Here is a 14,011-nt window from a genome sequence, read left to right as displayed (position 1 = left end):
AAAGTTTGAACTGAAAAAAGAGGCTGTGAAGTACAGGGTCTATTCAAGTGCTTATCTTTCATACTACTGTAAGAAGCCTGCTACCCATGCCATGAATGGGTCAAAAAACTTGATGTAAACCATTGTAGCAACAACAATGAAGGGATTATCAGATTAAACTGAAATTAAGCATGCTTGATTAACACATTCTGTTCATAAGAAATGTCAACTTTCAAAGCAGTAGCATTAACTTTTCAAAAGTTATTAGAGTTGAAAGTGAAGAGTGTTCAAAGGATTTTGAAGAAATTAAAAGGGGACTCTAAGAAAAACCGGATAACATTACTTTATCAAAAAGGGGTTGTAGAAAAACAGCTGAAAACCCACTTTCCCATTCAATTTATGATCTCAAACTTAGGGATAATGTAGAAGAACAATAGCTCTTTCAGAAAATATAGAAAACTCAAAACTGACCCGGTTGACCTGTTTCACCTTTCTTGAGCCCTCACGTAAAATCAAGGGGTGTGACTTTTTGTTTGTTTTGTGATGCACGGTCATACAATGTACATAGTTTTGGTTGAGACCTACTGTAACTTCAAAGTTCTAGTATGTTCAGTGTTCTAGTACAAATGTACAAGTAATACACTGTTACACCTGTAGCAATATTAAATTCATGAAGGGTAGAATCCACATGGCATGTTGTGGTGTACTCTTCAGCACTTTGCAAAAACATACTAGAACATGTTTGCAAATGCCTTCATTTATGATTATACATACAATAGAACTTATTCCTTTTCATGTCATTCTCACACGCACTTTGCAAAAACATACTAGAACATGTTTGCAAATGCCTTCATTTATGATTATACATACAATAGAACTTATTCCTTTTCATGTCATTCTGTGTGAGATGTGTACACAGTGTAAATGAATACACAGCATGTTTTAAAAATTGGTAGTCCCATCCCAGTACCTTGGTGCAGAGTAGCCTGTATGTACATCATATCATATCATGACATGAGTGGCATACAGGGGCTTCCTACTGTACAGGTACAAATGTATCTCTCTCTTTTTATCATACAAAACACACAACAAACATACTAGTACTTGAGCTATCACAGCGAGTGGAACACTGACAAATTGCTTCCGGGTGGCACAATAACTGTTTGAAGGTCACTGTCAGGTCTGGCAGTCAGAGTATGTTTGTGAGGATGGATCAAATATTGACACAGTGCAAGTATCACTGCACCCCCAAAGTTCTGATAAGCACAATCTCTTCAGATCTAACAGCATTTGTGATTGTAGTGGAGAGAACTCTTCAAAACTTCCAAATGAGGGCAGAGTTTGATCGTTTTGTACTGTAACTGTATAATATGCAGAATGATACAATTGTCAGTGTACAATACATTGTACGTAGTTCAATACTACATACGTACAATTGTATACATTGTGCATGCCTGTGTACATCAGCATAATATGTGTACATCGTATACAATGTAGGGTGTACCTTGGTACACTGTACAATAAATTTGTAGTGTACATTATACAACCTCTGTACATTTTAGCATGCATGATGGGTAATCCAGTACAATTATACTGAGAACATGGAATCGCAATTGAAAATGTCACAGATTCATATCCATCACAGCACTGGCTTAAAATGTCTTTTTTTTTTTGTGTGTCTTTTTTTTTTTTAAGTGCACACATGGGTGGGTTGTAATGTACATTTTGTACATTGTATGGTACAAATACAATGCCATGGTAATACAATGGTATTTGTTCCATGCAGTCATCTGTATCTCGACAAATGATAAAGCATTGTACACAGTACACCGATTAGTGAATCAGTGTGTTGCTGTTGCTACAATATAAACATTACGTACATAAAGACAGACCACCAATGGGATAGTTGTATAAATTTAGGCAACAACATCATCACCTTCCCAAAATGTACAGCTCTGCCTAAAACATAACATTTGTACACTGTACCTGTACAATTGTAAATACATACATTGTATATACCTGTAAATACATACATTGTATATAGTTACCCAGTTGTACATTGTACAATTGTACTTGGTACAACTGTATGTAACTCTGACCATGGATACCACTACATCTCAGAAGCATGTCAAACTCTAAAAAGTTTTGAACTTTCCTTCATTCTTAAAGAATTTTAGGTGAAACAAACACGAGTCCCATTGTAGGTATAAAAAGAATCTTTACTTGATTGGCACTCTTTACTGATCTGTTTGTTTCACTCAGAATTCTTTAAAAAACATTGGCTTGAATTTCCCTCAGAGTTACCACAACCCAAACACAATATTGACACAAGGGAAAAGGTCTGCATACACAGTGCTGTGTATAGCCTTCACATCACATTGTAAATTGCACCATGTTACATTATACACTGTACATTTGTGTGGTGCACAGTATTATCACAGCATTGGAGAGTGGATGTACAAATTAATGTACAAGTGTAGGTACACTGAAATACCAACTTCCTAATGATGATTTCCTGTGAAAAACAAAAATAATGAAAATTCAAAAACAAAATATTTCATAAATCGTTTGGGGAGCTCCATGCATGGCAGGAAGAGATACAGGTGTAGCCATTAACATTTATGAGCATAAATTGTCATGTTATGCACATTATCAGTGGACAGATGCGAGGCATGTAGGGAAGTACTATAAAACTGACAGTTCATCTCCAGGAATATCTGCTTTAAATATTTCATAAACCTACAAGAGCTACATGTAATTTTAGAAGCAACTTTAATACCAATGTACATGTAGCGTGGTCAATCAAACAATATACTCCAGTACTCCAATATTCCAATATTCAATATTCCAGTACTCAGCTGCATTGCCAAATTACAAATTGTATTGCGGTTATAGGGGACTTATTAGAATAAGACCATCTTAAATATCCCATTTAAAAAGGGATTTTAAAAAAAGAGTGTTTTGTTTGTATGTGTGTGTGTGTGTGTGTGTGTGTATGTGTGTGTGTGTGTGTGTGTGTGTTGTTGTTGTTGTTTTTTTATATAGGAAATGCAGTACACAGAAAAGGGAAAAAAGAGGATTTAAAGATTAGGGTCACTCAGATATTCTGTGCAGAAATATCAATGAAAAAAATGTTCTTCCCAGAGAAAGCAGCACCTGTCTGAAAAAGTGTGGTCTAGAAAAACTGCTTAAAAAATGATAAGACATCTTGATTTTGGCCTTGTTTTAAGCTGCCAAATTTTGACAGAAATATGCTCCTAGGTAAGACACACTTAAAAAAAAATTGAAATCAGTCTACCCACATGACACACAATTTTGTATTTTGGTCTAATACATGTACAGGAATCCAAATCTGCGACTCCTTGTGGGTTTTGGGCGGGATGATATTTTCAACAGAACGTTTATGGGCAAGTCCAAGATAACACACGCGTTAAGTATGGGACATTCAGAGACTTTTATGACCTGAAAAATAGTGTCAATGGCCTTTGATCATATTGAACTTTATCATGGTGATTGATATCTAGAAGAAGTATAATCATGTAAAAAATTGAGAAAAATGACCTTGACAATTGAAGAGAAAATATGTGCCGTTACATATGGGACCAGAAAATTTTTGTTTTTTTTGAACATTTTTTTCAACCTTAAAACTCTCTAAAAGTATTTCATTCTACAACTTGTAACTCACTGTGATGAAAGTCACAACACTCAAAATTATCACAGGTACAGTAAGTTTCATGTCATTAGGCAAAAAGCTCTAATTACAGGTTCTACGTGTAATTAAAGACAGACATGGCGTGTTACGTATGGGACAGTTACGTATGGGACACTTTGTCCTATTCATTTGTGTGTGGAGAACCATGTTTTGGGGCATTTTGCATAATTATTGAAGTAAAATCAGTTGAAACTACTCAAATACTGATCCAGATTGTCAAGGAAACAACATTCCCCAATTTTATTCACCATCATAGTCATATTCAATCATATTTTTATATTTTTATGACCAACCTGAGAATGCATGCCCGTTGTCCCCCATTCGTTTAGTGTGTGGAGAACCATGTTTATGGATATTTTGCAAAATAATTTTGCAAAATACTCATAAACAAATTTTTTCATAATTTAATTATTGAGGTGGAATCAGTTGAAATTACTCAAATACTGATCCAGATTGTCAAGGGAACAATATCCTCCAAATATCTACCATCATTTATAATCATATTCAATTATATTCTATATTTTTAAATTAGAACTTTCCAAAAGGGCATTCAAATAACCTTAGCAATTTCAGAAAAAACCTTAAAGAAATGACCTCATTTTGTTACGCATGGGACATCTCATGATAGGACACAAGCTAATTGGCATAATCATTTGCATAATCCCTAAATTTTCATACCAAGTTAAACTATTTGATGAACTTCTTATGTCCACATATTAATCAAATATCATTTGCTTTCCTTTTCTCAAGAATAAATCTGAGTTTTTATAAATGTCGCATACACGTACGTACGGTTGTAACGCTGTGTTTTACATTTATGCAAATGAAGCCCTTGAAATTTGCATAAATTTACATGATATCATTTTTTTCCTCCATGGAAATCAAAACTTCAACCCATAAGCTTCAAAATGATACCAAATATGTCAATATTGAGCAAAGATGAAATTTTGCCCTTATATGCAGATGAGACGTCACTATACAGTGACACTACATGTACATTTACATGTAGTTTTAAAATATCATTCCTTTGAATTTTAGGGTGTCTTACTGGTACATTTGTAGGCTTGCCATTGCAATAAACAGGTCAGTTAAAAACATCTTCAGCAAAAATGGAGGGACCAACTCAAGGAAAATGTCTGTACACTGTACATGTATTCCACCTGCTAAATGTACTAGTAAATCAAACTTCAAATGCCAACTTACAAGAGCAGCTACAGACGTGTATAGCAGTAGTAGTAGTAGTAGTAGCAGTAGTAGCAGTAGTCGTCGCACTGTAGGAGTTTGTGTGGCCTTGGATGGCTTACCAAACGAGCCCTTTACTCAGGTTTTGACAGTGAAAAGTTCAGTACATTTTGAAACAAACTTGGTGTGCATCACTCAGCCAGTCTCCAAAGTTGATTGACAGCACACAGTAATTCAACGGCCAACAAATGATAAGTAATATTTTCATAGCCAGAGGTGTTAATCTACTAAATGCTGAGTAGAATTTCATTCCCTAATATTGACTGGCTCTAAATTCCACCACTCACTAGAATTGTATGTACGTGTATGTTAATTCAATGGTCTGGCTTTTTCCTGTGGTAGACCAAGAAGAAACCATAGAGCTGATGTCACTCAGTAATGTCAGGTGAGAAACTATGTACCACAGGCTACAACTGCAGCAATACAAGTACAAGTGTACTTGTATCATGGGGGAGGAAAGGGGAGTGACTACCACAAGTACAGTGTATGACACAATGATTCTGCAGCAACTGGTGAATGATATGTATCACTTTATACTGAGCACTTTCATGCACTTGTAAATCACAAGTATGTATGCTCAGAGCTTGACTACAGACACACTGAACATGACATCTGGAACAGCCATATTAATTGTTATCCACCTGACAGGCAAGATATAAATTGCTATCAAATCTTGCTCCACACGTTTACAATGTACACATTATGGTATTGCAAAAACTTGTAAATCCACACATGATACATTGTATTTCAATCACGTACATTTGTATACCATGTACACAACATTTAAAGGTGACTAAAATAAAACAAAAACACAGGAACAGTATGGTCTTTTTTTTTTCAAATTTGCACAAACTATCCTTTAAACTATCATGTTTTGTTGTTTTGTTGTTTTGTTTTGTTTTGTTTTTAATTTGCATGAATTATCCAACAAACTGTATGTTTTGTTGGGGGGGGGGGGGGGGGGGGGTCACTCACAATATTGTGATATGGTTGCAACCCAGTACAGCTGATTGTAGGCACCTTATTCAATTTGTGACTCACTTGCTGTTTTTGTTTTGTTTTGTTTTTTTCTTTGCTGAATACAAAAACATTGTAAGAGTATTGTTGTATGGTGAGCAATTAAGTGACTTATTATGCTCCTTTCCCTTTAAATCCTGTTGAGGACAGACTGATTTTTCTATTAACATGCATTTCCCACAGACACCTGCCTAAGTATCTTTACTTGCGACTAGTCTTTAATGGGTTAAAAATCAATAGTGCCAGATATGGTACAAGACATCAATATGTTATACAAATGTACTGTACAGTACATTTAGGAGAGTGGATTGTATCACTGGACGCTTTTTTTCGGTGGTGGTGGTGGTGGCTCTGAATTCCATACATGGTACTCAGAGGATGAAATTTGGCCAAAAATAACACTAGTTATTCACATTTTGCAAAATTATGTTAACCATTCACTTCAATTTTTGAAAAACAGACTTCAAGTTAAAGGGGTGGTACAGAATTGATGGAGATGAAAATCGGGCTTTAATTTTTTTCGCGGGATACCAAGAAAACACTTATGAAGTAGGACAGAGCATACCATTTTAAGATGATTTCAAAGTTTATTTGATAAAAATCGGGTTTGGAATAGCTGAAACATCCAAAAACAAAGCAAAACAAAACAATCGTAATAAAATGTGAGTCCCACACTTTATTAGGATACTGTAGTAGCTCAAATTGGATATCTTGGCCATTTCAAAACCAATTTTCATCAAATAAACATTGAATCCCTCTTGGAATTACAAGCTCTTTCATATTTCATGAGAGGTTTCTCACTATCTCACCAAAAAATGATAAAAACCTGAAGTTAAGTCTCAACCAAAACTGTACAATCCCTTTAATCCCTCTAAAAAAAGTTGTCTTTGGCACAGTGTAAAATCACATATTCTAAACAGGATTTTCATATTGGAATATTAATCAACGTCTTTCACATCTTTTCCATGCACCAGAATCACATTTCATACTCACGGTTCAGCGCATACATTGTACATTCACAACAAGCAGACAATAAAGAAAAAATCAGCAAATGAGGCTAAAATATTGTATTGTATGGTAAAAAGTCTAACATGAACATTTCGAACAATTTGCGCGTAGTACATGTATGTAAATCAACATCTTCTTTGAAATCTGAGGTAAAATGTGAATTTCTTAGTGGTTCTACATTTTTAGACATATTATGTGTTTTTTGTTTGTTTGTTTTTTCCGATTCTGGCCCATACAATGCTCTGTGAGTCTAGTCTATGACATTATGCGCGTACTGAATGTCATTAGCATGCAGAGACATTCGCATCCAGAATTACCATGCCATGTGATATCAACCACACCTGTAGATTATAAACATGGATGATAAATACTTTTTCTTATCAACATTGGGTTAAAAAAACAAAGAAATTATACAGGTAAATCACATGGGCGTCACCAGGGGGGGTGCGTTGGGTGCGAACGCACCCCCCTTCAGATCCTTAAAGAAATAAAAAAATAAAATAAATCAGTCTGCGAGCGACTATAACGCCGGACGCTAAGTAATTATTCTTTTCCATTTTTTTTTTATTTTGCACAAGGGACACACACACACACACACACACACACACACACACACACACACACAAATCGTCGGCAAAAACAATTCGCACCCCTGGTTCTGGCAGCACTGATTGCTGTATCTACTAGTATTCTACAGTGTTTACTATTTATCGACCGTACTGTACATCCGTACGATACGGAGCACTTATACACGTTTGCATGTACGTGTGCTACTTACAAGTATGTAGGGTCTATGTACGTTACTTCTGACCAATCCATATTGCCAGCCCAAGAGCGAGCCTTACAGCCTCATTAAAAGAAAAGAAAAAAAATGGAGGGGCAAGCATATTTTAGTTTTGCCCCCCCCCCCCCATAATTAGTAATTCCCGAAATGAGAAGATTTTCTTGCTTTTGAAAGAAAAGAAAAATAATGCCCCCATAAAAATATTGGAAGGCAATCGCACCATTTGCCCCACCCCACATAGGCCTAATCATAATTCCCGTGATGAAAATATTTTCTTGCTTTTTTGTTAGAATTCAAGATATCTGTCCAATTATTTCACCCAAAAGCAGTGGCGTAACTACGGAGGGGGGGGGGGGGGTGCGCCCCCTCCCAATCCGCTGGTAAAAAAAAAAAAAGATTTACCGAAATAGTAGTTCAAGTGTTAGTAGACTGCTTTTGAATTAAAGGGTGATCCAGAAATAAGATATTTTTCTATGATTTCTTTTAACCATAATTAAATAGGTATATAGTGTGAAACATTGTTCAAAAAGCCCGGACCCGACAAAAGATTGTGATTCCTGGTTGGCATTCTGCATATAAGCAGGATGTGCGCAATCTACTCAGTACATCCGAACGAAGAGTCGCTACAATGTTGCGCAATGTGATGTAGAATGTACACCTTTGTACTATCCGCTTCGTTATATCAAAGCTAGATCATTGATTTTGCAGTGTTGCTTTACATATTAGTCTATATAAAAATGTCTTGCATTGCCGAGAAAAAAGACTTGACCTGGGCTAATTCCTAACTTTTCCACAAACAAACACGCACAATTAGTTTAGGGGATGCTCGAAAGTGCAGATTTTGGACATCCTTTCCCCGCTTGGTCACTTCGACGCCACCTCGCTGGTCATACCTCCCCCAGTCCAATATAAACCCACACCCTTGACTACAGTGGCGGATCCAGGGGGAGGGGCGCACCGGGCGTCCCCCCCCCCCCTTTAATATCCAAAGTGAAAAAAAAAATTAAATAGCTGCAAACGGCAGTTTTTGGACAGTAAAATGTCAAAATTTTCAAGCTCGCATGTAGTCGTAATACCATTCTCCTGAAGTTGCTGCCAGTAATTGCCGGCAGTTGCGCATGGTGCGCCCCCTTAATTTCCAAAGCGAAAAAATATAGCTACAAACGGCAGTTCACTCGCATTTAATCTTTATGTCATTCTTCTGATGTTGCTGCCAGTAATTGCCTGCAGTTGCGCCCGGTGCGCGCCCCCTTAATTTCCAAAGCGAAAAAAATATGGCTAAGAACGGCAGTTTTTGGACTGTAAAATGTAAGATTTTCAAGCTCGCTCTCTTCGCTCGCTCGCATTTAATTGTTATGTAATTCACCTGATGTTGGTGCCAGTAATTGCCAGCAGTTCCGCCCGGTGACCCTCCCCCCTTAATTTCCAAAGCGAAAAAATATGGCTAAGAACGGCAGTTTTTTTACTGTAAAATGTAAAAATTTCAAACTCGCTCGTTCCGCTCGCTCGAATGTAATCATTATGCTCTCCTGATATTGCTGCCAGTATTTACCAGCAGTTGCGCCCGATGCGCCCCGTTAAATTCTAAAGCGAAGAAATACAGCTACAAACGGCAGTTTGTTTGTTTTTTACTGTAAAATGTCTAAATTTTCAAGCTCGCTCGCTCGCTCGCTCGCATTTAATTGTTACGCAATTTTCCTGATGTTGCTGCCAGTAATTGCCGGCAGTTGCGCCCGGTGAGCCCCACCCCCCTTAATTTCCTAGGCTAAAAAAGTACAGCTACAAACGGCAGTTTTTGAACTGTAAAATGTCAAAATTTTCAAGCTCGCTCGCTTCGCTCGCTCGCATTTAATCGTCATGCCATTCTCCTGATGTTGCTGCCGGGTAATTACCAGCAATTGCGCCCGGTGCGCCCCCCCTTATTTTTCAAAGCGAAAAAGATATAGCTACAAACGGCAGTTTTGGACTGTAAAATGTTAAAATTTTCAAGCTCGCTCGCTCGCTCGCTCGCATTTAATTGTTATGCAATTCTCCTGATGTTGCTGCCAGTAATTACTGGCAGTTGCGCCCGTTGCGCCCCACCCCTTCTTTAAAGCGAAAAAATATGGCTCCAAATGGCAGTTTTTGGACTGTAAAATGTCAAAATTTTCAAGCTCGCTCTCTTCGCTCTCTCGTCTTTAATTGTTATGCAATTCACCTGATGTTGCTGCCAGTAATTGCAAGCAGTTCCGCCCGGTGCCCCTCCCCCCTTAACTTCCAAAGCGAAAAAATATGGCTAAGAACGGCAGTTTGGGGACTGTAAAATGTAAAATTTTCAAGCTCGCTCGTTCCGCTGGCTCGAACGTAATCATTATGCTCTCCTGATATTGCTGCCAGTATTTACCAGCAGTTGCGCCCGATGCGCCCCTTAAATTCTAAAGCGAAGAAATATAGCTACAAACGGCAGTTTCTTTGTTTTTTACTGTAAAATGTCTAAATTTTCAAGCTCGCTCGCTCGCTCGCTCGCATTTAATTGTTACGCAATTCTCCTGATGTTGCTGCCAGCAATTGTCGGCTGTTGCGCCCGGTGCGCCCCCCCCCCCCCCCCCCCCCGCCCTCCTTTATTTCCAAAGCGAAAAAGTATGGCTCCAAATGGCAGTTTTTGGACTGCAAAATGTCAAAATTTTCAAGCTCGCTCTCTTCGCTCGCTCGCATTTAATTGCTATGCCATTCACCTGATGTTGCTGCCAGTAATTGCCAGCAGTTGCGCCCCCCTCAATTTCCAAAGTAAATAAATATGGCTACAAACGGCAGTTTTTGGACTGCAAAATGTCAAATTTTTCAAGCTCGCTCGCTCGCATTGAATTGTTATACAATTCTCCAGATCTTGCTACCAGTAATTACCGGCAGTTGCGCCCGTTGCACAACCCACCCCTCCTTTATTTCCAAAGCGAAAAAATATGGCTCCAAATGGCAGTTTTGGGACTGTAAAATGTCAAAATTTTCAAGCTCGCATGCTCCTCTCGCTCGCATGTAGTCGTTATGCCATTCTCCTGATATCGCTGCCAGTAATTTGTCGTTTCACACCGCATTCCATAATCCATTTAAAGGGGGTACAACCCCCTCCGGCACTTCCACACCCTCCCCCCCACCCTTGCTCGCTCCCTCGCATACTACCACCCCCCCCCCCCAAGATGAAATCCTAGCTACGCCGGTGCCCTTTCCCCGCTTGGTTTCCCTAAAAAAAAAACAGTAAAAGTCTAGGGATTGAGAGCTTCCTATATTCCAAATGTCTGTCCAAAAAATCTCGTAAACATTTAGTGTCAAAACGCACCCCCCTTGAAAAAAAGCTGGTGACGCCCCTGAAATCAGCAGACAGAAGACTTGTGAAATTATATGTCACCAGTTCCTCCATTATAGGTCTGCATTCTGATAACATCACCTCACTGTGAAAAAAAAAAAAAGTGTGGAACTTTACAATATTAAAAGTCTGATAACTTTTTTACTTTGTGTCAAATTTGTATGAAACCAATGTTGATCACGGGGGGATTCATCAAGTATTTTGTTAGTGATTTTCCCTGGCAAATTTGCTCTGAGCCAATCAGATAAAAACTACAAGGATTTCAGTAGGCAACCAGGCCTAGCTGAAAACAGTTGTCAATGACTGAAAAGTTTCATTAAATGATGCCGAGTACCGTGCAATTGTAGGTTAGGCCTATTTATTTTGTATTTATTAATGCTAACTGTGTAAAATTGCAGTTGAAAAGAACAATAATACATGTACAGTGTAGGCCCTATAGAGTCTTAATCCCTGGCTTAACACTAAAAACAGAGACTGTCAGAGAGAGGTCATTGTACATTTACAGGTAGCAATTATTCAAGGTACACTAGATTCTATAGCAGTTGTAGCAAATGCAATGTCAGCAATTGGAAGTGGAAACTAGGTAATCTAGGTTCTAATCTATGCTAGTTTGTATTTCTGTCAAGCCATGATTCTTATATTAGCGTATTAAATACCTAAACATGCAAACAAGAATAGCTAACTTTAGATCTAACGTTACATGATGAGACAGAATCTCTTGCTGGGTTAATTAGAAAATGAACCTTGTTGAACCTATAGTCCTTGATTCGAAGATATAATCCCGATGTTGGCGATGGCAGCTTGTCCATAAAGGCAAAAGCTAAACTGGGATGGGTGTGCGACAGACAGTAGGTGACAGTGTGAAAGAAGAGTAGATGACAGTGAAAAAGTTGTATGTACAATAAAAAAAAGGGTGTAATGTGTTACAATAAACCCGATGATCAGAGGAGGAAATAGAGATTTCTAGCACTCACCTATTCTGTTTCCCGTTCCTGTGCGGTGTGGTAGCATACCCTGACCCGTTGGTGTCCCAGGGGATTCCGCTGTAGAGGAGGAAGAACCATCGCCTGTTCCGGGGCCATTGGAATACAATGCCAGGAGACTGTCCCTGTCCACTTCGGTCAGCAGTGATCCGTCGGGACTGCCGTGCGATGCCGATGCGCTGTGGACTGAGCCGGGTGGAGAGCTTGGGAGATCCAGCTGGAATGGCTGCACGTCTGCCATTATACTATTATAGCTCCGTTGGAGTGGTTGCTGCGAAGGTTGCTTCAGACTACGGTATCCCGTGCTTGCTGCAACAGTCCGACGTGTCGAAGAAAGTTATACACGGCCTTCACTTCACCGTCGTCAGCTAACGTTAGATCTAACGAGTTAATGTTACATCGACTCATTCCAGCAAAACATGCCTTGTCGACCTGTAATAAGGCTGTAGTAATTCCTAACAACTTGCAGTAGGACCTACTTTATAATATGTGTTCCATTTCCTTTATATCACACAACGTTTCTACCCGAATGTACCCTCCCTCACTGAACTCACCCAAAAAACGTGGATTGTTCACAGCAGTCACATGCATACCACATTCGTGTAGAACCTGGCCTTTGCCTCCCCGCGTCGCATCGCGGCGTGTTTGCGTGATGATCCGGAAAATCTCAGAAATGCACTGAAAAATAGAGAATGTTTTCCGTCACTGATGGCTAGCTGCTCCCCTTGACCAAGAAGTTTGTGGTAGTCTAGGGCCAGCTGTAGATACCACCAAGACAAGTTGCGAATTCTAATTCTACATTTATATAGTAAAGTGGTTTAGCACGTTTTTATTTACATAACAAACTGGAGTCTGTCGTGATCGTGTAGTGTTCGAGGCAGGAGGCTAGCTAGCAAGCTACTAATCCCACTTCAAAGTTCTCCCTCGCTGGATTGGCTCTGTGGCAACACTAAATACGCGAATCAAAGGCAAAGAAGTGACCTACTTTTCATCGCAGCCACATGACCGCAGGAACTATCCTCACGTCTGTCCTGAGCGAACAGTCCGATGACTTCCGTCTGAGGGTTACGTAATCAAATAACCTCCAAAACATAACATCGCCTCTCGCTTCTCAGCACTTGGCGATAGCGATCGCGGAACACAGCGCGGCATGTGTGTGGTGGTGTTTGGCGAGAGGGGATGGGGAGGCGTGTACGATACTCGTACAATGCATACGCATGCAGCGAGCACAGGCGGCCGCCGCGCAACGTGTAGAAGCACGATCGTCCTTCTGCGGCACATTCGTGCAGTGCTCATAAATCGGACATGTTGAGCTACGAGCGAGGCAGCTTCCGTGTACTGTACAGCTGTATACTGTACGACGACACACAAGATCAACCCATTTGGTATTTCGGTAGAAATGCAATATATAATAGATATACAGCCAACTGTTTACAAATGTTGCAGATATTACACTAGAACTTTGTGAACTCATTCTCAAAATGGTTTATTTATACATGATTAGTTTATTTTCTATGTATTCTGGTAAGACATAAATTCCAAATATTTACTCCTTTCTGAACGACAACCCCCTCCGTAAATAATCGAATGGCCTGGTTCCTAGGAGCAGTTTCGTAAGTATTTATGCGCGTGTACCATGTGTCTGTGTGTAAATTGTGTGTGTACGCGTATGAGTGGTTGGCGAATATTGCTGCTGCCCTAGACGCGCCGACGCGTGTCCTCAAATGGGGTCAAGGACACTGAACTGTTGACTGAATACACTACCGTACGTGTGCGTGTGGTGGTGTAAAACAAAGCACACACACACACACACACACACACACACATGGCTAGTCGTGTGTGTTGTGCGTAGCTAGTTACTGCACCACTTAGTAGCTTATCCCTACCTTACGGTCTGAGTTTTTCATAGATATAATATGCTGTTCCAACCACTGACCTGTGGTAAC

General features: G+C 39.4%; 1 protein-coding gene across 1 annotated transcript in view; it reads right to left on the bottom strand.

Moving 5' to 3' along the window:
• The window catches only part of LOC139744833 (retinoic acid receptor alpha-like), a 246,546-nt gene extending 234,240 nt beyond the window's left edge, over window positions 1-12,306 (bottom strand). The window contains exon 1 of the mRNA XM_071655247.1: window positions 12,057-12,306. Coding sequence (XP_071511348.1) covers window positions 12,057-12,306 — 250 coding nt within the window. The remainder of the gene's footprint in view (window positions 1-12,056) is intronic.
• Window positions 12,307-14,011: the final 1,705 nt, after the last annotated feature.

This window comes from Diadema antillarum, unplaced genomic scaffold (genome assembly GCF_040938485.1).
Source record: "Diadema antillarum isolate AM-2024a unplaced genomic scaffold, OU_Dant_1.0 seq00001214_RagTag, whole genome shotgun sequence".
Lineage (NCBI taxonomy): Eukaryota > Metazoa > Echinodermata > Echinoidea > Diadematoida > Diadematidae > Diadema > Diadema antillarum.
This window is presented reverse-complemented; position numbering and strand designations above follow the sequence as displayed.